General features: G+C 42.8%; 1 protein-coding gene across 8 annotated transcripts in view; it reads left to right on the top strand.

The window, feature by feature from the left end:
• Positions 1–26646, top strand: part of ASAP1 (ArfGAP with SH3 domain, ankyrin repeat and PH domain 1) — a 381209-nt gene that overhangs the window by 213575 nt on the left and 140988 nt on the right. For 7 of the 8 annotated variants that reach the window (XM_051844826.2, XM_051844821.2, XM_017341534.3 and 4 more), the window contains 2 exons: positions 1082–1154; positions 25363–25508. In XM_051844826.2, the coding sequence (XP_051700786.1) occupies positions 1082–1154; positions 25363–25508 (219 nt within the window). The remainder of the gene's footprint in view (positions 1–1081; positions 1155–25362; positions 25509–26646) is intronic. The other variant, XM_051844824.2, reaches the window with a different exon arrangement.

Raw genomic sequence — 26646 nt, 5'->3', positions numbered from 1 at the left:
CAAGTCTTGACCCAGCATCTAGGAATTCCCAGCCTGTGAACCCCAGAACTTCTGGAAGCAGAGGGAGGCTTGAAGCTATTTTAAGAATTTAGTTCCATGTGCCATTTGCATGGTGGGGGAACTTCACAAAGTTCATGGAAAAAATGAAATTAAAAGATAAGTTTATTTGAACACAAAAAACTTGGAAACCTATTCAGTTTTATCATAATACAAATTTTTTGACCCCTTATATACTGACAATTCCCCTTCTTAAACTTACTTTTGAAGTATAACACAGCGGACAATCCCTATGCTGAGTGCATAGCTTTTAACAAACAGAATTTTAACAAACATAATTGTCTACCTACCTCCCGACTTAAGTATCAACACCAATAAATATATTAGTGTTGCACCCTAGAGTAGTGCAAGTAGGTGAGTGCAGCTATTTAGATGAATTGTAAAGAAATCATTTAAAAGCATTATCAGCGTCCTAGTAGCATTTTCCATACTGCATTCATTAGTAAATAAAAGTTTTAATAAATTGCCATGTGTCATAGTTAATTTTCCTTAACAGAAAAAGAAATCATCAAATTTGAAAGTGTTGTGAAAAGCACTTAAGGTCATTTCTAACTTATTCCATCCCTTCAAAAAGAAAAATCTTTTTTTTTTTTTCTGGTTGAAATTGCCATTAGGTGAAGTGATAATGTTTTTTCCCTGGCTCTTGTGCCGTTCGTGTCCTAGGCTTGCCTTTCTGCCTTACCAGGTTGCAAACTCACAACAGAAGCAAACGAGTCTCAGGATTCATAGATGCTTTATGTTTTCTGTTCATAGCTTAGCGTGGTAACTGACTGGCCTCCCGTGTTTTCCATCTCACACAATGCTGAGTTTTGTGAAATGACTGCTTATTATTTATCCTGAAAACGTAATTACGGAAATCTTTGGTACTTCCAGTCTCTGAAATTGTTGATTTTTAATAAATGTCAGTTTGTCATTGCTTTGGTGCTCAGCAAAACAACCGTAGTTATTATAGAGGAGTTTCTCTTGTTGCTTGTTTAATTTACCAGATTTGCCACCATCTTTCTTCCCTGTTTTTCTTTTTTAGGCTTTAGACCAAGATAGAACAGCCCTGCAGAAAGTGAAGAAGTCTGTAAAAGCAATATATAATTCTGGACAAGGTAAGCACTTAACAAATCAGATAACATGAATTATAAATAAAGTCTATAGAGTTTTCTTTGTTATATGTAAGATGTTAAATTTATAGATAACTTGATGCAATTGTAAGAGTAAGTAGTTCAAAGAAATTGAGATATTTGTCCCTTTTGTGTTTCTCCTATCAGCCCAAAGTAAAATGAAGACATTAGTTGTTGAGAATTTTATTGTACATTTAAGAACTTAATTTTCTCACATGGTATATGAAATACTTAAAGGCTCTTTGGGTAGTTGATCTTCCTATAATTCAGTGGCCTCAGTTAAATGGATAAGAATCTTTTCCTTCTCGAATGTACCTGTACACATTTGAAAATCAGTATTGGCAACGAGCACAGAGTGAACACTCAGACAGAGTGAGGTTAAATTTGGACCTTCACAAACCTGTCCCCTATCCTCTTTTATCCAAAGAGATCACCTGATTCACTAGATGTTTAGTTTCAGTCTAGCGACTGTCAACTCGGAGACAAGAGAATGTTGTGAGTGAACAAGCAGAAGCAAACCAAAGTAAGAAAAACAGTGGGTAACCACCAGAATGCTAGGTTCCAGCGCCAAGGGGAGGAGAGGCCTGGAAACATAAGTGACTCTCAAGGTCAATGAGGTCACACCTACCCAGAGGTTACTTCCCTAAGAAGTCAGTCTTCTGTAACCTCACAGAAAACCTGCGGGGAGAAGGTCGCAGGCTTAATGGAAAGAAAGGGCTCAAGCTTTCAAGTTGGACAGCTGGGGACTTTGTCCTTGCTAACCCACTTGCTAGCAAGGTGACTGTGAGCTGATGAGCTCACTGTCTTGAACCTCTGTTTTTCTCATCTGTAAAATGGAGTAGTGGCATTACAGAGATGCTGAGAAGATGTAATGTGTCCTTAAAGAGTATGACCAATCATGGGAACTCAGTAAAATGCTGGTTATCATAAAATTACAGAGCCAAAAGGAACTTGAGCAAGGCAGAACTCAACTCTCGGATACCTTATGGCCCTCCCCTCGTCAGAGCTGAGAACCACTAGCTAACCATACTAGCAGTGGAAACCTTATTAGTAGCCTCTTCTCTAATACCTCTGCACATCGACACTTACCTCATGCTGATTTTTGACACCTCTTTCACCCTGGGTGTTGTACCACTCCCTAATTTCCTTACATCCAATAAAATTCTAACATCTAACTAAGATAAATGATAGTTTTCTGGTTATATGGTGACCAAAAGTTCTAAAGCCTGGCTTAAATTACATACCTAATTTATCAGATCTGTTCCTTTGCTTCGTTTTAATGAACTCCCTTAATGTGATAGCTCCTTTATAGATTTTGATTCTTTGGGAGGCAAGACGAGGAAATGCCACAAGGAGGGCTCCTGAGGTACTGATGTTGTCCTGTTTCTTGATTTTGTTGGTGGTTCCTGGTTAAGTGCACTTTTTGATAATTCATTCAAAGCCACACTTAGGGTGTATGCATTTCCCATAGTTCTTTGTGTTATGCATCAGTAAAAACATGTAAAAACATGTATATAGAAGGAGGGTCACTGGAACCTTTGTTGTGATTTGGAAAAACAGAAAGTAAATGGAAGCTGTTAAACAATTTTAATAAGATGCAATAAACCACTTAGAAAGGGAAACTTGGTAGTATGGATCTGACTTTGAATCCCAGTTTTGTCATACATGTTAAAGTCAGGTAAGTTATTTAGCTTACATGAGTCTTAAATGCATCATCATAGAGTAAGAAAATAATGTCTAATTTGCAGTGTATAGTGTGGACAAAGTGAGAGAACATGCAAGGTCCTTAATAGGTTGCTGGTCACATGATAGCTGCTTAGCAAATGCTAGGTGAGAAAAAAATTTCAGCTAGATCGGTAGCATGAGTACTTTCTCTGTTTTAGTCCATGACTCTACAAATAACCCTGGACCAGTCTTATTTTAACAAAGGGCTTGTTAATGGCTTGAGACAATGGCTTGAGCCATTATCTCCCTCAGGAACAACTGGAATCTCCATAATGTGGTAGCTCATGATTGAGGCTCTCAGCTTATGAGCCACAGAAAGGAGACTCTTGCTTCACAGCCTTCAGGTGCTACTGTATTGACTACGCTGAGGACTCTATGTGACTTATCCACGTATCTTAGCTCCAGGTGCATTCTCTCCCTTGGTCACAGTGACCACATCAATCAGCAGCTCATGTGGAGGTTCTTACTTGGGGATATGTTTGCTCTTGTTCTTGAAGGGTTTCCTTGGTCATAACTGCTCAGGATATAAGAGGAGGGAGAAGTAGTCCCTGCCTGGTTGTAAGGAGGAGCATTCAAGGGGTGCATGCAGAATGTGGGTGCCGTCTGCCCCACTGAATTATTGTGCATGGGGGCCACAGCCCACTGAGTTTTGAATCTGCTGACCCTTGTTTAAGAGCCCTCCTGTGTGCCTCCTTCTAAGTCTGCATATTCATTATAGTAACCTCTAGGAACATTGGTTTTGTAAATTGAAAATGCAATCAAATAATATTTAAAATTTGTTTCCTCAGTCTCAGTAGCTACACTTCAAGGGCTCAAGAGGCACATGTAACTATGTCAAATGTGCTTGTTTTATTCCAAGTTGCATTTGACATATTGTCCATATTGGACAGTGCAGGCAAAGAACACTTTCCATCACTGGAGAGTCCTTTTGGATAGTGTTACCACAGGACACAGATCCTGTGACTGCTGTCCATCTGTTTTGTTAGACCAGTGAGCCTCACCCCTGGCTGCTCATTAGAATCACCCAAAGAAGTCCTAAGGAACAAAAACACATCCCTCAGGCCCACAGCCCTAGAGTTGCTCCAGAATAAGACCCAAGTACTAAGATTGAAAAAAAAAAGAAAGAAAAATTACTCTTCTGGTGATTCTGACTTGCAGTCAGATTTGATGTCTGCTGCACTGGTCTGTGCACTCCCTGAGCAGGGCGGGGATTGTGCCTTTCATCTTTGCATTTGTCAACATAGTTTGCATGTCCAAAGATATTTATTGAGTATATGTAATGCACTACTATTCTGGGTGTTCAATGTAGGGACAAATCAGCCAGTCTCTTCCTTGATGAATTTTGCAGTCCAGTGAGAGAGATAGATGTTAACCAGATCATTGAACTGAAAGTATATATGGAGCCAGCACTGTGGCTTAGTGGTGGAGCCACTGCCTGCAGTACTGGCATCCCATGTGAGCGTTGATTCTGGTCCTGGCTGCACTACTTCCGTTCCGGCTCTATGCTGTGGCCTGGGAAAGCGATACAAGATGGCCCAGGTCTTTGGGCCCCTGCGCCTGTGTGGGGAACCTGGAGGAGGCTTCTGGCTCCTGGCTTCCGATCGGCTCAACTCTGGCCATTTTGGCCATCTGGGGAGTGGGCCAGCAGATGGAGGATCTCTCTCTCTCTCTCTCTCTCTCTCTTTCTTTGCGCCTCTCCTCTCTGTGTGTGACTCTTTCAAATAAATAAATAAATCTTCAAAAAAAAAAAGTATATATGATTAGCAACTAGGAAATTAGGAGGGTGCCCAGGGAATGGGTGGAAATGGCATTCATGTGGGTATTAAGGATGTACCAAAGGTCAAACAAGCCTGAGGTAAGTGCCCTTAGACTTCTTTCACAGATTATGAAGGCCTAGAAAGCTGCACTAGCTGTCCACATGCCACATCTAGCAAGTTATGGAAAGACAGCCCAGCTGGCCTAGCTTTGCTCTTTGTAGCTCTCTGCCTTGTCTTACACCTGACTCATGGCAGGGACTCTTAACACTTGCTAACTGCATAGCTGCTATGTAGCGCTTGGATGGGTCCCTCCCTGGGAAGCTTTCTGAGAATGGCTGCTTCATATTCACTTATCACAAATATCCATGAATGAATCCATCAAATGTAAGCTCCCAGCAGTATAATCCATGGGATGGCTTTGGTGGTTCCCAGAGAGGGACCACAGAAGTAATGATTCCCGTGGTGTGGGAATGTGGGATAACACAGATCCTTCTTGGCTCCTCACAGGCTGCTGGAACCTGGCAGGGCTTCTGCATTCACAGATGAGTATAGTACACCCGTGCTTGTGGTCAGCTTGTGTGGGCTGCACCGTGACATTTAATTCCTGAAAAAGCGCTAGATGAGTACAACAGTAGGGTGCGTGTCTTTCCATGATAAATGTTCAGTGGAATCCAGTCTCTTCCTGTCCAAGGGCTTCTGACCTCCTCCAGAACAACCACAAGATGCTGAGTCCTGGTGTTTTTTCGCCAATGTGTTTTCATGATTTTCTTGTTTTCTCACAGTGCTTCAAGTGACACAATATCCTTGTAATGTTCTTTAAAGATTTAGGAAGCATTTCTATATTTCTGGTTGGCAATGACCAACCACCCACCTTCCCAAAGTGATTTAAAATATGTGAAAGATCTTACTCTTAAAATGTATAATTTTTACACATAAGCCTCTATCAGTATTGACTAGTAAAGTGTAATAATAAAGGATTTTTTTTTTTTTTTTTTTTTTTTTTGGTGGGAGGGGAAGATCTCCATGCAGACCCATTAGTTTGAAAATTGCTTTGGGCATTGGTCTCACTTCTCTCTGCAGTGTATGAAGACATTTAAACAAGCAAAATTCTCCCCCTCTCATTTTTCCTAGTATATGTTTAAAATAGCTAATAGTTTGTTGAGCACTGTGAAGGTTTTAAGATACATTGTAATTCTTTGGCTTTTTTTTTTTCCTTCCAAATATGGAGCCTAATTCCTTTCCCCTTTAACTGTGCACCAGACTTAGTATCTCCCCTCTGATTAATAGATTGTAATAGAAGTGATGTTGGGTAGTTTCCAAGGCCATTTCAGAAAGAAATAACTTCTACCTGCTCTCTCTTCTTTTACAAAATTATTTATTTATTATGTATTTATTTACTTATTTGAAAGGCAGAGTTACACAGAGAGAGAGGAAGGGATAGAGAGAGATTGTCCATGCACTGGTTCACTCCCTAGTGGGTGCCATGGTCAGGGCAGAGCCAGGCTGGAGCCAGGAGCCTGAAATCCCCTTGGGATCTCCCACATGAGTACAGGGGCCCAAGCACTTGGACCATCTTCCGCTGCTTTCCCAGGTACATAAGCAGGGAGCTGTTTCAGAGGTTGAGCAGTCCGGACAGGAACTGGGACCCATATGGGATGCTAGTGTCACAATCTCCTGTAACAATGCCATGCCCGCCCCTGCTCCCTTCTCTAATCACTTGTTTTGGAGAAAGCTAGTCACCTTGTTGTAAGGACACTCAGGAAGCTCAGTGGAGAAAGGTCTCCCACCAAAATCCACCACTGACTTGCCTGCCATGTGAAGGCAGATGCACTAACTCCATTTAAACCTTCCAGTGACCACAGTCCTGGCTGGCATCTCGATCTTGGTCCTGGTGAGAGACCTGCGTCAGTATAGTAGGAGTGGGACTACCCTCACGAGACACATGAGCATGCACATCTAAAGACAGGTGTGGCTATTGAGAATGAAGAGCTTACTGCCTGCTTCTAGGTGCTGTTAAAAATGATACGTACTGCACTTTATAAAATGAGAGAGTCGTGTGACTCATTGAAAGCAGGGCTAAACTAAAGTTGCTTTACCAGAAGAGTTAATTAAACTGAAAACATTGATCTTTTTGCATTATCACTTTTTTTTTTTTTTTTTTTTTTTTGGACAGGCAGAGTTAGTGAGAGAGAGACAGAGAGAAAGGTCTTCCTTTTTCCGTTGGTTCGCCCCCCAAGTGGCCACTACGGCCGGCATGATGTGCCAATCAGAAGCCAGGAGCCAGGTGCTTCCTCCTGGTCTCCCATGAAGGTGCAGGGCCCAAGGACTTGGGCCATCCTCCACTGCCTTCCCGGGCCACAGCAGAGAGCTGGGCTGGAAGAGGAGCAACTGGGACAGAATCCGGCACCCCAACGGGGACTAGAACCCGGGGTGCCAGTGCTGCAGGCAGAGGATTAGCCTAGTGAGCCGTGGCGTCGGCCTGTATTATGACTTTTAACACATACATGCACACATACATGCACTCTTACACTTTTCTCTAGGAGTAAAGACCTAAGATATTTCTGCCATATGAAATAAAAATTCTTAATTTATAAAAATGCTTTATTTATAAAATAAAAATGCTTAAGTAAAAATGTATATCTTATGTTATTATACAATTGCGTCCTTAAAACTTATGCCAATGTATATTAGGAGCAAGCATTAGGTTATAAATAGCACATGGTATCCCCTAGAAATCTAAAACATTGTCTGGAACTTGGGGCTCTTAAATCCTTTAATTTTTGTGGGAAAAAAATGACACCGGTATGTAAGTTGATTATGGGTATATGATAGGGAAGTCTTACTTCCAGAATATGGCTAGATTTTTATTATAAATATTTTTATAGCTTTTCCACTGTGGAGAAGAAAGCATTTGGTTTTTTCATTGCTTTCTGTTTCTTTCCCCATTATCTTTCTGTTAGAATTACATAGCAAGTAGTTTTATTAGAGAGCATTTGTGTTTTTTTAAATGAAATTAATATGTGGTGTTCTCTCCAGATTTTTCATTTTGTTAAATTAATTTATTCTGTTTTAAGAAATAGCTCATAGTACATGAGGAAATCTAAGATTTTAAAAGTAAAATACTAAATTTATCATTGAATAGGAAGCAAGCAACTTCATTTCAGCAATTTTTTTAGTTGAACATTTTCTTAAATTTGAAGGTATGTTGTGAAATTAATTCTAACTAAAGTTGTAATTTAAGTATATCTTACCATGGTGTTGTAATGCTATTTTTAATCCTGTGGTTTCCAGTGGGGAGAAATTTTTTTTTTTTTAAGAATTATTTATTTGAAAGTTAGAGTTACACAGAGAGAGAAAGAGAGGCAGAGAGAATGAGAGGTCTTCCATCCACTGGTTCACTCCTCAGATGGCCACAATGGCCAGATCTGCGAAGCCAGGAGCCAGGAGCTTCCTCTGGGTCTCCCTCATGGGTGCAGGGACCCAAGGTCTCAGTCCATCTTCTACTGCTTTTCCAGGCCATAAGCAGAGAGTTGGATCAGAAGTGGAGCAGCCAGGATTCGAACTGGTGCCTATATGGGTTGCCAGCACTGCGGGCGGCGGCTTTAACCCACTGCATCACAGTACCAGTCCCAAGAGAAATGTTCTTAACAGGCATAGATAAGAGATGAAATGAATTTGGATTTTAATAGCAAGATGTGAAAGAACAAAATACCAAAAGGCAGTCAAAAGGAACTGCTCTGTGTTCAGGAATCTTACCTGTTTTGCTGTTTTCCAAGTTTGTGGGTAATACCTGTTATCTTTAAAGAATCTCTTAGGGGCAGATGTTTGATATGGTGGTCAGCCCACTGCTTGGGATGCCTGCACGTCGTACCAGAGTGCCTGGTGGAGTCGAGTTCGACTGTGCATTCTAGCTTGGTGCTAACGTACACTGAGAGGGAGCAAATGATGACTCAAGTGATTTGGTTCCTGTCACCCACGTGAGAGACCCTGATTGTGCTCAGAGTTTCTGGCTGTTACAGGGATTTAGGCAGTGAACCGGCAAATGGAAGATCTCTTTCTCTCTCTCTCTCTCCATCTACCTTTGTTTCTCTTCCAAGTAAAAAGATAAATAAGTGGATAGATCTATTTGAATAAAAGTAATCTTGTTAGTAAAGAAAATAATAATTCTTAAGTCCTTAAAAGTAGAAGATTTTAGATAAAAATAATGGTGGTTTAAGCAAAACCTATAAAAATTGTTTTGAACCTTCAATTCAATTTTTGAACCAAAAATTCAAGACATTTTTCATTTTTCTGGATCCATCATTAATCCTTAAGACATGAAAACAAGTTGAAATAATGAGTTGATTCAGAAGGGCCAAGGAAGGTGGCTTTTTCCAAGGGAGAGTATACTTACCCAGGAGAGCATTACTCCTTGAATTACGTAGAGATAAGCCTGGAAGGATTAAAAATGCTGTTAGAAAATCCGTCTCTTTCTAGAATAGTTTTAAAACACCAGGCTTTTTAGGAAACTGTAATTTTTTGAATCTTAGCCATTGGTTCAAATATTCTGTTACTTGAAATCAGACACAGTTTGTATTTGCTGTGTGTGCTCATGCATATGTATCACTTTCTCTGTTTTGTTGGTCATGGATTGGGTACCCTAATTTTTATTTAAAATGACTTCATTCTCATGATGTATACTCATAGGGTACACATCATAAAATATTAAGTCATTTTACATAAAACTGTGAGCACTTAGCCCATGGCCAGTAGTTTGATTTTTTTATGTCTCAGGATGAACAACAAAAATGCTCTCTGTTACAGGTGAATATAAAAATGTGTTTCAGGGTAGAAGTTTGGCCTGGCAATTAAGTGGTCCATGTCTCACATAGGAATGCATGTTTTTAATGCCTTCATTCAGCTTCTGACACCAGATTTCCGCTAATGTAGACCCTGGGAGGCAACAGTGATTACTCAAGTAGTTGGGTTCCTGCCACCCACATGGGAGACCTGGATTGGGTTCCTGGCTCCTGACTTTGAGCCCCAGTCTATTGCAAGCATTTGGGAAGTGAACCAACAAATGGGATAGCTAGCTAGCTGTCATTATGCCTCTCAAGTAAATACAATGAAGCAACTGTTTTAATGTATTTCTGCATTCTTGGTCCTATTTTCATAGAAATAATAAATGCTATTTACCATGCGTGTGGAGTACCCTGTATGTGCTGAGGGATTGAGGGTGTCCACTGCTATATTCAGCCCTTCCCTGCTTGTCTGTCTCACTGTTCACATAAAAATTCAGGTTAAGACTCTAGAGTTATCTTTAACGACTACCTTTCCACTTAGAACAAACCCTCCACGACAGTTGCAGTCAGGTTTCTATGACCTTACCCATACCTTGTTGCCTTTTATTCCAAGTTGCATTTGACCATCTTCCTAGCTGGTTTATATCTCATCCAACTAGGATTATATTTTTCTTTGTAAAGATATGGCACTGAAATTGTAGCAAGGGGTCTGGGGAGGAATGCTAGGTCTTTGGTTTTCCCTCAGGTCTTGCTAAAACCCTACCTCTTTCACTTGGACTTTGCTTGCCAGGTGGAATATCACAGGTGAGATCAATTCATCCCAGTTCTTCACCTAACATACCATCTGAAGGCAGCCCTGCCCTGTGCTAACCTCTAGGAAATACTTCATGCACGTGGAATTTTAAAGTGTGTATGTCTAGGACTAGAGAGGCTACACTAGTTGAGTCATTATTCAGAAAGATACTTAACTGATTTTTTGATACCCTATCTGGATATGGAAACCAAGCAAGTTGTTGCTGTTCTGAAGTAGGTTGTTGTTGTTGTTGTTGTTGTTGTTGACAGTCAGTGCCGTAAGAAAACTTGGTTGACAGAGTATGACTCTGCATAAGCAGTTTGTCCCCTGCATTCACAGAGAATCTCAGATCTCCCGTTTCTCAGATAACTGATCAGTTTTCTTCTCTGTGGAGAGCCCTATGCAGGTTGGAGAGGGACCAGCATCCTCTGGAGCACGTGGGACTGATTTTTCTCACTGGCATTTTCTGGTTTTTTCCTCCCATTGTGGAAGTACCACCTGTTGTTGCACGTGCTTGCTGTGGAAAATGCAGATGTGCTAGTCAGCTACATTTCTTTTTCAGCTTGCTTCCATTGTATGTATTCTGAATCTCTCTCTCTCTCTCTCTCTCTCTCTCTCTCTCTCTCTCTCTTGCTCACTTATTTGATGCATCCTTCCCCCCAGCTCCAAGCTCAGAATGGAGATGCCTGTGTTGAGGTTGTTCAGGTGGCTCTAGGCTGCCTTTACTGCAAGGAGCCAGAGTAGGATCTTAGGTGGAGTGGGACCGTGCTCTACTCTGTCAACAGGCAACTGTTTCTTAACAAGTCCTTCCATTCCTCAGAACCTCAGTTTTCCTTATCAGTGAAACAGAAGATGATCCCTCCTATTTATGAAATAGTTAGTGGTTATCAGCTGAAATGAAAAGATTTTTGTAATCTCTGGACTGTACTATCTATTCTGTAAGGGGAGTTGATGGTGTCCAGTGATGGGGCATTTTCCCAGCACCTGGAACCTGAGACACCCGCCCCCTTTGGAGTGCCTCTGTGCACAAGTGCTGCTGCCGGGCCTCAGCCCGTGCAAGGAGTTAGAGCAGTCGTGTTTCTCATGTCTTAGGTTTTCTGAACATGGGATAGAGATATCTATGATCTCAGAACAATAGAGCTTCTCTGAATGTTTGGAGGGGAAAAACTTGCAGTGTTTTTCAGTTTCAGAGGTTTTTGGAAATTCAGGTCGGAACCATTGATTTATATAAACAGTGTGTTAACACATAATAATACATATGATATACAAAACATTACTGATATGAGGGACTTCAAAAGTTTGTGAGGAAATGAAATTAAAAGATAATATGGGTACAGGCTTTTGGCCTAGGAATTAAAACTCTTGCCTTCCATGTTGGATTATCTGGGTTCAGATCTTGTTTTAGCTCCCATTTCTAGCTTCCTGCTAATGCACATCCTGGGAGAAAGTGGGTCACAGCTCAAGTAATTGGGTCCCTGCCATGGAAAACCTGGATTGAGACCCTGGCTCTCAACTCCAGCCTGACCCAGCATTGGCTGTTGCAGGCATTGGGAGAATGAACCAGGAGATGGGGACTTTCTCTTTGTCTTTCTCTCTGCCTCTCAAATTAGAGCACACACACATATTTTACACAAAGTTGTTGTAGTGCCTTTGTACCCGATCAAATAAATACATGAACTTTGGAAATAATTTTAAATATTTCACTAACAGATGAATGATCAAAAATACTTGGGAGAGCAGTAGTCTAAGAGGTATCCAGTCAAGCCAGGTTCTGTCCTATGCTACCTCATGTATCAGGGCAGGAACTCACTGAAGTTTTCGTTTTCTCTCTTAAGATATTTACACATAATGTAAAACCCAGAGGCTAAAGCTCAGGAGGACTATCGACATAGCCGTGGCCACATATCTGATGATATAACTTGCAGCAATGTAGGTGCTTGCTTAAGTTTGTGACTCAATAGTAAATATGGAACCATATTTTCTCAAAGATAGATTTACTTACTTACTTATTAGAAAGAGCAACCGAGAGAAAGAAAGAAAGAGAGAAAATCGTCTTCTATTTGTTGGTTCAGTCCCCAAATGGTCCGAGTAGCCCATGCTGGGCCAAGCTGAAGCCAGGAACTCCGTCTTTGTCTCCTACATTGATGACTGAGACCCAGGTACTTACACTGTGTTCCACTGCCTTCCCAGGCACATTGGCAGGAAACTGTATCAAAAGCAGAGCAGCCAGTGTGGGGAGCAACTCGGACTAGACTAAGTTACTGGAATTAAGACTTATTCTATGCATCTGCTCTCCCACAATATGGCGCTGGGAGAGGAGGCAACAGCTTCTACCCAGCTGCCTCTCACCAACTTGACAAGCTGCAGGACCTGCTCCTGATTGGAGGAGAGCAGCGTACTCGGCGTGTGGGCAGCCGAGTTGGGATTGGCGGAGGAGGACTATAAAGGAGGAGAGAGACGGCATGCACCAGGAACATCTAAGGGGAACATCTGAAGGAACACCTGTGCAGCCCCCGAGAGAGCCGGCCGGCGGTGTGCCGCTCCCCTGCGGAAGTGGGGAAAGTGGCCAGGGGGAACCACCCTTCCACGGAGGTGGAAGGGACAGTAGCCAACCCGGGAAGAACCAGCAGCAAACCCGGGGAGGGCCGAGCAGACGAAAGAACAGCGCAGGGTCCTGTGTCGTTCCTCCACGAAGACGGGGAGCGACAGCCAGGACTCAAACAAGCCCTTCAACATGAGATGCTGGTGTTGCCGGTAGCATGTGCCACAGTGCCAGCCCCCAGGACCATGTTTTTTAAGTGACACATACTTGTGTAAGAAGGCTTTGCTCTAGAGAGTAGTCCTACTGTGAAGGCTGAAGTAGAGGAAGAACCAGTTATCTCCTTGATAGCTTCTCTTCTAAATTTTTTTTTAAATTTATTTTTCAGTTTGAAAGAGAAAGATCTACCATCTGCTTGTTCACTCCACAAATACCTGCAGCAGCTGGTGCTGGGCCAGGCTGATGCCAAGAACCCTGAACCCAAACCAGGTCTCCTAAATTGGTGGTAGAGCCCCAAGTGCTTGAGCCATCATGTGTTGCCTCCCAGAATGTGCATTAGCAATAATGTGGAATTGGGAACAAAAGTGGGATGTGAAGGAGGCACCCCAGGGTGGGATGTGGGCACCCTAAGCAGCATCTTAACTGCTGTGTCAAGTGCTCACCCCCTTGACTGCTTTTCTAAGGGGCCAAATCTGGAAGCATTACAATCGCCTACAGAGCCATCAGCAAAGCAAAGTGCACACGCTGGCATTAGGAAGCCCAGGCGATGGGGCTCTAAGAGCATTTCTGCTTCTGCTCTGGGGGATTGATGTTCAGGTGCTATTTAAATCCTGAGTAATGGCCCAGTAGCACTCTGTCGGCATCTTTTCTAGAAGCTTTGGTAGTTAATGGATTTGTCTGTGCTATAGAAATGGGGAGTGTGCGTGCTGAGTTTCCAGATAACACCGCAGGGGTTGGGGCAGATCCTTGCTGAGACTTGGCTGGAGCTTTAAAGAACAAACCCAAAATTAATGACCTTGAGAAATGATAGGAATGAATCATCCAGGGAAACATGGAGAAAGGCAGTTAAAAGTAAAAAACATAGCCAGGGTCTTCAGCTTCCAAGGACTTTACCTATAATCTTAACAGTAAACCCGTGCAGTGAGTGGTGGTGGGACTAGATGAGGAAACTGAGGCTCAAGGAAATGAAATAACTTAGTCATAATCAGGTAACTGCTGTGTCCAGCTAGTCAGCATTGTAGCTAATTAAGTAAAGTGTTTAGTCTCCAGATCCAGCCCTCATTCCTCAGTGACGCAGTGCCCACGAAATTTAAACAAATTGTTGTCAAGGTCACAGGAGGGATGGTGCAGGTTTTATGGATGGGTGCGGCAAGAAGGATCAGAGCCCCAGACTGACAGTGATAAGGAATGGAAGGCAGTGCTTTTAAAACTTTACCATACCTAGTTCTAGAGCAAAGGGGATGAGTCTGGCAGGCCGAAGACTCCTGTGTCTGGGTCCACTCAAGAAAACAATATATTCTGTACTTAGGGGTACTTTATGATGTGCTGTTACTTCCTGATGCAAGTGTTTTCTCCCCCTGTCTACTTGTTAAATAACTCTTCATTTTTCAAGTTTCTGCCGTCATCTTCTCTTGTGAAACCAAACCTACTCCACCTTAGTTGTTCATTTCTTTATCGAATGTTACCTTGACTGCCTTCTGTGGTCCACGTTAAGTAGCAATGTTTTCATACAAGAGAAAGAAAAAAAGCTTTCTTATTGCAGATAAAGTATTTAAATACTGAAAAGAGAATAAAACTATTAGAACATTTAAGAACATACTTTGAATAACTTTAGAACTTTTCTTCATGCTGTATAAATAAATTATTACTTTGGAGTAAAGATTTAGATGTTTAAAAAACACTAAAAATTAGAAGGTTTAAGAACATAAACAGGGTCTGGCATTGTGGTTAAACTGTGGCTTGCAGTGCCGGCATCCCATGTGGACGGACGCCGGTTCCAGTCCTAGCTGCTCTGCTTCCAATCCAGCTCCCTGTTAATGTGCTTGGCAAAGTAGTAGAGGACCTTGCCCCCATGTAGGAGATGTGGGGGAAGCTTCTGGCTTCTGGCTTCTGGCTTCAGCCTGGCCCAGCCCCAGCTGTCGCAGCCATTTGAGAAATGAACCGGCAGATGAGAGATCACTGTGTCTCTCCTCTCTCTCTAACTCTGACTTTCAAATAAATAAATAAATCTTTAAAGAAAAAAAATCATAAAGGTACATCATCCTGCCCAGAAGTCTTGCTTTTATGAATGTAATTTTACAGAGATAAACTAACAGCATAGTAGAGCTTGTATATAAGAATATTGCAGCACTGTTTTTTGGTGGCTTAAATTGCAAACAACCTGAAATTCCTTCGGTGTAGGGGATAATTATCTAAATTATAGTTGAGCTTATTATGAAATATAATCACAGTTAAAAACATTAATTACATTTACTTGTCTTGAATTCTATGGCCTTTAGTAAAAAAAGCAAACTATAGACTCTTACATACAAAATCCCATTTCTTTTTTAAAAAATGAGGAAAGGGGTGAAAATCCTTTGTGTATAAACATAGACAAAGTTTTACTGAGACATACTCCAGATTATTCATTTTATTTTAAGGAAGTGATTAGAAAGGGGAAAAAGGAAATTATTCTTACCTTTATACCATGTGAATTAATTTTGTAATTTTAAAAACAAATGAATTAAATTTAAAGTGTGTTTAGTGTTCGTGTGTATAGGATAGTAAAAAAGAGTGTATCATTTCCCCTGTTATGCCAGCACTGTAACTTATGATGCATATTACATGGCTTTATTATTGCAGTTATAATTCTTTGTGTTTTATATGCCTGACACATGGCCAATGTTAATGGTTTTTTGAAGGAAAGAGAAAGAGCTGTTCCAGGACAGTGCACTACATGCAATGAGCATTTTCCTGAACACTCAATGTATGATAGGCCGCGCACTGCAAACTGGATATATGACAGGTAAAGCCAAGAACCCTGTCTTTGCAGGAGGCTAAAGAAAAAGTGAATGACAAACCTGCTTGATAGGCTATACTTAATTTTGACCTTGAAGTAGGCAGGCTGAGGCCTGAAATTGTGATGGGCTTCTCAGACAGGAGAGCCATGGGTAGGCTGTATGAATGGAGTGTTATACTATGTGGCCCAAATGCCCTCCAGAAGATCTGTATAATCATGACGATAAGGAGATAATAAACAAATGGCACTGGGCAGTGGCACAGACAAAACTTGAGTAAGGGCCCTAAAAAGAGAAACTAAACTCCAAGGAAAGAGAGTATGGGAAGCTAAGAAAAGGAGGTTCACTTTAGAGTAAACAATGGTACTTAGCATTTTTTTGTTTGTTTATTTGAAAGGCAAAGTTAGAGAGAGAGAGACAGAGAGAAAGAGATCTCCCACCTGCTGGCTAACTCCCCAAATGGCTGCAATGTCTAGAACTGGGCCAGGCTGAAGCTAAGAGCCCAGTGCTCCATCCAGATCTCTTACATGTGTGACAGGAGTCCAAACACTTGGACCATCATCTGCTGCTGTCCCAGACAAGTGGAGCAGCTGGGACACAAAGTGGCACCCATATGGGATGCCAGTGTTGCAGGCAGCATCTTAACCTGCTGGGCCACAACACCAGCCCCAATACTTAGCATTTCATAAACACCCACTGCATGACAGATATGGATGATGTGTGTATCTGACTTTTCTCATCTTTTCTCCTACTAATCCAACCAAGTAGGTATTATTATTATTATTATTATTATTTTGACAGGCAGAGTGGACAGTGAGAGAGACAGACAGAAAGGTCTTCCTTTGCCGTTGGTTCACCCTCCAATGGCCGCCGCGGCCAGCGCACTGCGGCCAGCACACCGCGCTGATCCGATGGCAGGAGCCAGGTACTTATCCTGGTCTCCCATGGGGTGCAGGGCCCAAGGACTTGGGCCATCCTCCACTGTACTCCCTGGCCACAGCAGAGAGCTGGCCTGGAAGAGGGGCAACTGGGACAGAATCCGGCGCCCTGACCGGGACTAGAACCCGGTGTGCCGGAGCCGCAAGGCGGAGGATTAGCCTAGTGAGCCGCGGCACCGGCCCCAAGTAGGTATTAGTACAGTTAAGCAAACCAAGTCATAGAAGATACGTAAATTGCTTAGGTCCACAACTTGTAAGTAGAAGTCCTGGGATTTGATTTTGCATTGTCTTATGTATCCTGGAGTCCTCCAGAGAAGAACATGGTATTTAAATTTGTATCTTTTATCCATGAGCATCATCTCAGATAACAGAAATTAATTAAAGAAACTAAAGATTTTTTTGAAGTTTACCATGTACTGTATAGGAATTATCCCATTTCACAAAAAAGTTATGACCTTCTCTGAAGTGATACATGGCCACTTTGCACCAGAGTAGGCATTTGGACCCAGGTTTCTGTGCTGGTTAGGCCTGTGTTTCCTGTTCTTCACCAGGTGATGCCTCGGGGAGCATTGGACTGCGCTTGGTCATGGTTGGCATGCTTTTCAGGAGAAATTTATTAGGAGTGCCCTCCAGGCATTATTATACTCATCAGAGAGAAATAATCCTTGTGGTTTTATAATGGTTTTTGGTCTTTTTCCAGGAAAGCTTTCATATTAATTTTGACACCGTTACCTCTTAGCAGTCCTTTATTAGACCTGTCGTATACATGAAGAAACCAAGGCCTCCAAGAGCTTTAATCACTCAGCCCAAGTTACATGGTGGAGGCTAGAGCAAAGACCTGGACTCTCAGGACCCTCAATCACTGGCCATCTGGCTCAGATTAGAAGACTTCCAAGGCTTCTGCCACTGAACCGAGTGAGCTGGCTAAGAGCACGGGCCCTGGAGTGGGCCTGTCACTACTGCTTATTAGCTGTGTGATCTTGGGAGCTTGCTTAGCCTCTCTAAACCAGTGTCCACATCTGTAAAATGGAAATAGTCAGAGCGGCATGTAATTATGAGCATTCAAAGAGATAATATTTATCACAGTTCCTGGCTCATTAAGTAATCAAATTTTTTTAATTGCAGCCAGTAATTATGATAGCTGTTACATTGCCAGTATTATTGCAGGACAGGAAATCTGTGTTATTCATCTTTTTGTCCTGTTATTTATAATATCTCTCCTCTTCATTCAGTTGATTGTGAATAGCTACTGTGGTGCGCAGTATTCTACCGTCCATGGCAGTGTTTGCTGAGTCTGTCAGTGGGTAAGGGTTGGGCTTGGAATCAGATGGAGCTGGGTTCTAATCCTGGCTTCACCACTGAATTTTGCTTTTGTCATCTGTGTAACAGCTGCCTTAAAAAGAATGCATGTATTTTGGGATGGTTACTGAGATGGGTCCCACTGCAAAGTCATTGGTTAATAAATGGCAGCTATAACTGTAGTGTCTAATAACCAATGTTTTCATTGGCAGGCCAGTCAGAGGCTTTGTGAACCTCATCCCAGTTGGTAAGGTCTAACACTGGGTGATAACACTCCATAGAGAAAGGCCTGTTTATTAAGTGCTATTGTTACAAAGTTTTGAGGAGGGCCGGCGCCGCGGCTCACTAGGCTAATCCTCCGCCTGTGGTGCCGGCACCCCAGGTTCTAGTCCCGATCAGGGCACCAGATTCTGTCCCGGTTGCTCCTCTTCCAGGCCAGCTCTCTGCTGTGGCCCGGGAGTGCAGTGGAGGATGGCCCAAGTCCTTGGACCCTGCACCCGCATGGGAGACCAGGAGGAAGCACCTGGCTCCTGGCTTCGGATTGGCGCAGCGCCGACCATAGCGGGGCAACGGAAGGAAGACCTTTCTCTCTGTCTCTCTATCTCTCTCTCTCACTGTCTAACTCTGCCTGTCAAAAAAAAAAAAAAAGGTTTTGAGGAATGCCTCAATGAAGGAATAGACCTGTTCTGTTCAAAGGATGGTGAATTTTAATATATTCCTAAGACATTTGTTATTGGCAGCTCCTGGGCAGGTAAGCTCTGAGTCCTGTTATTAATCTCAGAGTATTATTTGAAGTCTCCTCCACCTGGCACCTGGCCAGAATGAAAAAAGATGGGCAACTGATGATGTCATCATTATTACCATAAATATTTATTGAGCTTATTATGTACTAGGCACTTGGCATGCAGTCTCTAAATCCCAGTAATACCTATGAGAGGTGAATGCCATCATCTCCATTTTACAGATAGAGAAGCTGAGACTTAGAAAGATAGTCATTTGACCAGAGCACCACATAGGCAGGATGTGAGAGACCTGAGATTCCACCCTTGATCTGTCCCACTTTAGGATGTGGAGTATAAAGGAGAGAAGAAAGCATCTATCCTCTTATATTCATTAGGTAAGGCTAGCAAATGAAACCAACAAACAAGAGGTTAACAGGAAAAAATATTTAGTGCTGTTTTTTTTTTTTTCATTCCACCAAAACTTGTGTTGAAGTTTAAGTGTATCAAGAGGTGGTAGAACTTTTAAGAGATTAGCCATGGGGGCTCCACACTCATGGAAAGATGAATGTAGTTTACCACGAGAGTAGCTGGTTGTTGCAAAGCAAAGCTCTTTGGCCCCCTCTCTTCTTCAGAGACCTCTTCTCTTGTGCTTTTCCCCAGGCATGGAGAAGCACATGACCCTCACCAGAAGTCAGGCATATGCCTGCACCTCCCTAGCCTCTGGAACCAAGAGCCAAAATAAACCTCAATGTCAGGTGTTTTTACAGCAACAGAAAACAGAGAAAGACATAAAGCCTAACAGAACAGAAGTGAAAAACCCCAAAGAAGCAGTTAAACCTGGAAGCTTATATTCTATTTCAACAAAGTATAAAAAAATTGTGGAGACAGAACAACATAAAAGAAAAGGGGTTAGGGCTTCCAGATCTGTGAATTCTTGTGAAGTAAATACGTGGGGAAACAAATGGAAGGTGGGGATTATTTTAATGAGGTTTGTCTTTGCAGACTCATCTTGGTCCTGACTTTCTGTCTCCTGTGGCAAGGGTTTTTCTACCCTCTTATAATATGGGAGAGGAGAGGAGAGGAGAGGAGAGGAGAGGAGAAGAAAAAGGCCTTCACAATGGGGAAATGTATGCACTGCTTTTTGGCAGAAAAAGGCAGAGAGCTTCTCTTGGCCCAGCTGTTTCTTAATTGCCTGCAGCTCAAAATTATTCATATGTCAAAGTAGCACATTTAGGGATGGTGTGTTCTGCTCCCATCTAGGGAAAGTGCCCTACTGCGAAATCAAAAGGGCCTGGGTTTGGTGCCACAGTTAAAGTGCCACTTGGGGTGGCTACATCCCAGATTGGAGTGCCTACATTTGTTTGAGTCCCAGCTCTACTTCTCATTCTAGCTCCCTGCTAATGTTCACACTGAGGCAAAATGTTGTGTCTCAAATACTTAGGTCCCTGCCACCCAGGTGGGAGACTCACATCGAGCTCTGGGCTCCTGGCTGTGACTGGGCCTGGTGCTGGCTGTTGTAGGCATTCAGGCAGTGAACCAGTGGATGGAAGATTCTTTTTTTTTTTTTTTTTTTTTTGCTGTCTGTCTGTCTATCTGCCTTTCAAATAAAAAAAATAAATTTTGAACTTTTTTTTTTTCTTCAAAGAAGAACGTGGCATGCTGATGGTGGTGGAAGAGTGAAGATCTTACAACAAAGCTTCTCTTGCTCTCTAAAATCTCCTGAAGTCATCAGGCCAGTTTGTAGCCATCAGTCCCTATCCTTAGTCACACCCACTCTGTCTCAGTGACCCCTCCCAAGTCTTTATTTCCCTCCTCTTCCTTTACCCTTGAACTGATCACTCACTCAAATGATCACTGTACTTCTCACTATTGTCACACACACCCCTTCTGCCTCTGCCCATGCCTTTTCCTCCAGTGTAATTTCTCCTTGCCCTCTACTCTGTGCCTATTGAAAATCCTTGATGTACAGTGTTTGTGTGTATAAGAGAGAGAGAGAGAGACTTTCTGTTTTATCACCATTAGATTTATAATGCTGTATGTTTAAGAAAAATCTTAACATGTCAGACCGGTGTTCCTGTACTGTTTGATATTACATCTCTCTGTTTTATAGCCAATCATTGGTGCAGAGGCAACAACAGCTGACATTTGGGGACATGAGCCACATACCAGGCATTATTTTAGGCAGCTTGACATTTTAAGTCCCATTGTTTCTGCCTTCATAAGATTATTATTATTGCCCTCAAGCTATACTTTCTAGATGTCTTATGCTTTTAAATGTTTATCTGCACTAGGACATTTACTGTATGTACACATGTGTACATGCAGATGCATGAAGTAGCCTGTGCTTACTTATCAAGTCTCACCTTCGGCCTCTCTCACGTCACACTGTTTCATCTACCTAGAAACTGCAGTTCTTCCCTTGCAGAGTTCTGGTGAAGGTGAAGTAGGATGTGGCGGAAAGCACTTGAATCAGAGAAAAAGCCTCAGTGCACTCCAGTGCTCCTCCCCATGGCCTGTCTCTGCCTTAGCCCCTAGCAGAGTCCATCTTATTTTTTGAGGAGTGCATCATCACCAACAGCCTGAGAGCTTCTTGTAATTCTTCCTAACGTCTGCATGAAATTCCAGTTGAGGATTGGCCATGGGGAGGCAGGGATGACATTGGAATTGGGTACAGTGGGGGAAACCTTCCATAATATATTTTTAAAAGATTTATTTATTTATTTATTTGAAAGGCAGAATTACAGAGAGGCGGGGTGGGGGTGGGGGAGTCTTTCATCCACTGGATCATTCTCCAGATGGCTGCAACTGCTGGAGCTGGGCCAATCCAAAGCCAGAGCACAGGAGCTTCTTCTGGGTCCCCCACACAGGTGCAGGGGTCCAAGCACTTGAGCCATCTTCTACTGGTTTCCCAGGCCATTAGCAGAGATCTGGATTGGAAGTGGAGCAGCCAGGACAGGAACTGGTTTCCATACGGGATGCCAGTGCTACAGGCTGGGACTTTAACCTGCTCTACCACAGCTCCAGCCACGGGAACTGGTTTCTCTACCTTGAATTCCTTTTGTTGTTGTTGTTGTTGTTGTTAAATATTTACTTTATTTGAAAGGCAGAGTTAGAGACGGAGAGAGAAATTGTCCATCGGCTCATTCATTCCCCAATTGGTCAACCAAAGCCAGGAGCCAGAGCTACTTCCAGACCTCCCACATAGGTGCAGGGGCCCAATAACTTGGGCCATCTTCTGCTGCTTTCCCAGGCACATTAGTAGGGAGCTGGATTGGAAGTGGAGCAGCAGGGACTTGTACTGGTCCCCATATGGGATGCTGGTGCCACAGGTGGCAGCTTTACCTGCTATGCCACATTGCTGGACATTTGAATTCCTTTTATTTTATTTATTTTTGTTTTATTTGAAAGGCAGAGGAGGAGAGAGATCTTGCATCTTTTGGTTCACTCCCCAAATGCTTACAACACCCAGGGTTGGGCCAGGCCAAATCCAGGAACCCAGAACTCTGTCCGTGTTCCCCATGTAAGTGGCAGGCGCCCAGGCACATGAACTGTCACCTGCTGCCTCCAAGCATGCACCTTAGCAGGAAGATGGAATTGGAAATGTAGCCAGGACTCTGACCAGGCACTCCAACTGGGATGATGGTACCCAGGCAGCATTTTTTGTTTTGAAGATTTATTTATCCATTTGAAAGGCGGAGTTACAGAGAAAGAGAGAAGGAAGAGGGGCTGGGGAATCTTCCATCTGCTGGTTCATTCCCCAAACGACTACAACTACTGAGGCTGGGCCAGGCTGAAGCCAAGAGCCAGGAGCTTCATCTGGGTCTCCCACATGGGTGGTAGGGGCCCAAGCACTTGGGCTATCTTATGCTGCTTTCTCAGGCATACCAGCAGGGAGCTAGATTGGAAGTGGAGCAGCCAGGATTCAAATCAGAGGCCTTATGGGATGCTGTCATCGCAGGCTGCAGCTTAGCCCACTGCACCAAAGTGCTGGTCCCCTTCCATAATATTTTATTTCTTAAGGTGGATAGGTGTTGTTACATGAGTATTCTGTTAATCTAAAATTTGTAATGTATTTTATTTGAAATATTATATAAGAGGCAAACAGAAAGCTAATAAATATATTTATGTTTACCATGAAGATGTTTCCCTTGGAACCATTTAAAATGAACAGGCAACTGAAATTCTTCTTTCTGTGGTCTCTGAAAGCAGAGAAGGCCATGAAGGGAGGTAGGATTCTCAGTGGGGAAGTAGGACCTCTTCGGCTTCAGATACAAGGTATCAGGGATAGTTCCAGTTTATGAGATAGATCAGACATGTGCATCCTGTCTGTTGAGCTGACTTGACCTTTCTTTTGTGTTTTCCTGAGCTGCTTCCCTGAGTGAACTTGGGCAGTAACCAGAGCTACATTTTATCTTTGTAATATCTCAGCTCCAAATGCTGACAACCACTGCAGGCATCATGAATTTTTAATGTGGTGATGATGAGAAGGCTGCTGGTGCCTCCTTTCACTTCAGTGGACTGCTGTGACACTTGTTCCCTTTATTGTGTTTATACTTCTGGGTTATTCCTGATGCAGACTCTTGTTCTGTTTCATCCGTGTCCCTTGCTCTCATGCAGTTATTGAGGGAAGGTATGAAAGTGAAGTTTTAAAACAGTTTCATCTGAGTTATTAAACAACCTAGAAGATTTAATGTTTCTTAAATTCTTGAAAAGGAGTTCAACAAATATTTACTGAGCGATAGATTCCTCATCCCAGCTCACTGGAAAACCTGTAGTGGTGTCTGGTGGGTGAGGTGCAGAGGTGAGTCAGAGGTAGTCCCTGTGGTCTGCCGGCAGACAAAGATGTGTGCATATAGGAATATAATAAGATGAGATGGAAAATGGTGCATTAGAGGTATAGAGAATTATGGGGAAGGAATGGTTATTTGCAGCTCAGCGAAGGCTTTATAAAAAAAGAGGGTAACACATGTTATAAACCTTTAAGGTCTGACTTCATTCAATAAATCCCTGCATCTGTCTCCTCTGGGCCACCATACAAATGCTTGCTTCTGTGCCCCACAACAGAGGGACAGGGAGATGGAGAGTTGAGCACAAACATCACCTCCGCTCACAATGCCTTGCTCAGTGCAAGTCATGTTCCACGCCTTACTTCAAGGGTGTGGAGAAGTGTTGTGTTCCTTTCCAGAAGCCCACAAGAATTGGAAATGTGGCTATCCGTGTTGAATGGGATGTCCTCCATGGGAGCTGGAAGATCTGTCACACATTTAACAGTGTTACCTAGTATGCTGTGTTGATAACAGACCATAGGGGAGCAAGAACAGCAACAAAGAGACCAGTTAGGAAGTTTGAGCAGTGACAGGGTCAAGCGATTGTACTGGGTAAGGTTGATACCATGGGGATAGTGAGAAGTTGTCAGATTTTGGACTGTTTTAAAGGTAGAGGCAACAGGATTTCCAGTGCATTGTGTCTGGAGTGTAAGAAGGAAAACACCCAAATATGACTTGATGAGTTCCAGCATAAACAACTTTAATGTACTTGTACTAACTGACAGCCAAAAGGGGACAGTGGGGAACAGAATTGGGGCATAAAACCGAGACTTTTAGACATGTTGAAGATTGGAAATAATTAATGGGAATCCAAATGGAGATACTGAATAGCCAGTTGAATATAGAAGCCTCTGTTTCAGGGGTGGGGTCCTATTCAGGGCCACGGGAGTCAGTGTGGGAGTTGTCTGCTGATAAAGTATTTCAAGCCATAAGACTAAGAAAGAAGTGAGACTTGGGGTTCTGCAATAGCGATGAGGTCAGGGAGATGAGGAACCAGCAAAGTCAATGGCGAGGAGTACTCATGAGGTCAGAGGACCATCCAGAGTGTGGGACAGCCTGGAAGCTGAGTAAGATAAGAGTTTCGGGGAGGTCAGAGTTACCATCCATGGCACATTCTCTGTTGGGACACTTCTGTATCTTTTACGTCAACCACCAGTGCCATAGCCCTGTGAGGTAGAGTTTAGCCTTATTTAATGGATTACAAAGCAGAAGTTTGGCGAGGAGAAACATGTTCACAGATATATAATGATTGCTTCCTCTGTGCCAGCTATGGTGTAGGCCTGGAAGTTAAAAGCCTTTTAGACTTATAGGTGGGGTGAAACCAGACTTTAAACCTACTTTCTTCTGGTCCAAGCCTGAACTTTTTGCAACAAGGTGGCACGTGAGGAGTATTCTAAACGTGCCTTTCTCAGACCTGGGCCTTACACACGTTGAAAGGACACTGAGTTTTGCTGCAGAGAAAGAAATGTGCTAGAACACGTGAATTTTCCTTTGACAGCTCAAGTAAGGAAAATTTTCTCCTTATTCTTGGATAGTCATTATTACTTGGCGATGTGATGATAATTTGACCCCTCAGGATGTGGGGAGACAATAGATTAATTGGGACATAAGTGCCATCAAAGAAAAAGAGGAGTTCTCGTTTTACAGAGTGAGTTAGAACACTCAGTGTACTGGTCAGCACTCCCAGGGTGTGCCATTCAATGAATAGGTGATACCGGTTTTCTGGACTTTCCTTTTGTGACTTGCTGGCGATCAGTGTTCAAAATGATTTCTTCCTTGTCAAACAATATCTCACACTCCTTTTCTTTTCCTTTTAGATCATGTTCAAAATGAAGAAAACTATGCCCAAATTCTTGATAAGTTTGGGAGTAATTTTTTAAGCCGCGACAACCCTGATCTTGGCACCGCTTTTGTCAAGTTTTCAACTCTGACAAAGGAATTGTCCACACTGCTGAAAAATCTGGTAAGCCTTTTTATACATGGTTAACAAAGAGTTATACTTTGACCAAAGTAGAAGGTAATATAAAGAGAAAATTCAGTAATCCTCCCTCCATCCCTTGGTCCAGGGAGCAAAAAATAAAATAAAAAAATTAAAAGCTTTGATTCTCAGATATGCCAGGTCATAATTTTTAAAAATCCCACTGTGAAATTCCTAGAATTTATGCCTTTAAGCAATGCACAGTAGAGTAGATTTATTGAAGGTAGAGAAACTGCTTTACTTGAATTTTCTTCTTCTTCCTTTTTTTTTGACAGGCAGAGTGGACAGAGAGTGAAACAGAGAGAAAGATCTTCCTTTGCCGTTGGTTCACACTCCAATGGCCACTGCGGCCGGCACACCGCACTGATCCAAAGCCAGGAGCCAGGTGCTTATCCTGGTCTCCCATGCGGGTACAGGGCCCAAGGACTTGGGCCATCCTCCACTGCACTCTGGGGCCACAGCACAGAGCTGGCCTGGAAGAGGGGCAACCGGGACTAGAACCCGGTGTGCCGGCGCCATAGGCGGAGGATTAGCCTATTGAGCCACGACACCAGCCTGAACTTTCTTCTACATTCCCCTACTGTTTTTTTTTTGTTTTGTTTTGTTTTTTTTTTTTTTTTTGAGAGGTAGAGTTACAGAGAGAGAGAGGGAGAGACAGAAAGGTTTAATGGCCCAAATGGCCGCAACTGCCAGAACTGAGCCGATCCAAAGCCAGGAGCCAGGAGCTTCTTCCAAGTCTCCCATGTGGGTCAGGGACCCAGGCACTTGGGCCATCTTGTACTGATTTCCCAGGCCATAGCAGAGAGCTGGATTGGGAAGAGGAGCAGCCAAGATACAAACTGGCACCCATATGATATGCTGGCACCGCAGGCAGAGGCTTAACCCACTATGCCACAGTACCGGCCCCTGATTTTTTTTTTTTAAAGATAACCTTTAGCAACTGTTGTTTTTTTGATTGGTTTAAGGAGTGTTAATGGCTTCTGTGTCAAACAGATATTAAAATTGGTATTTCAAATACTGTGTCTCACTTGGATGATGATGGTCATGCATACAGATTCTTGATTTACAAATCATGTACCTCCCTCAACTCCCCACATCTTTTTAACCCCCAGCGAGAAGAAGG

The sequence above is a fragment of the Oryctolagus cuniculus genome, chromosome 6, assembly GCF_964237555.1.
Source record: "Oryctolagus cuniculus chromosome 6, mOryCun1.1, whole genome shotgun sequence".
NCBI classification, from domain to species: domain Eukaryota; kingdom Metazoa; phylum Chordata; class Mammalia; order Lagomorpha; family Leporidae; genus Oryctolagus; species Oryctolagus cuniculus.
Note: the sequence above shows the minus strand (reverse complement) of the source record. Positions and strands in the feature narration are given on the sequence as shown.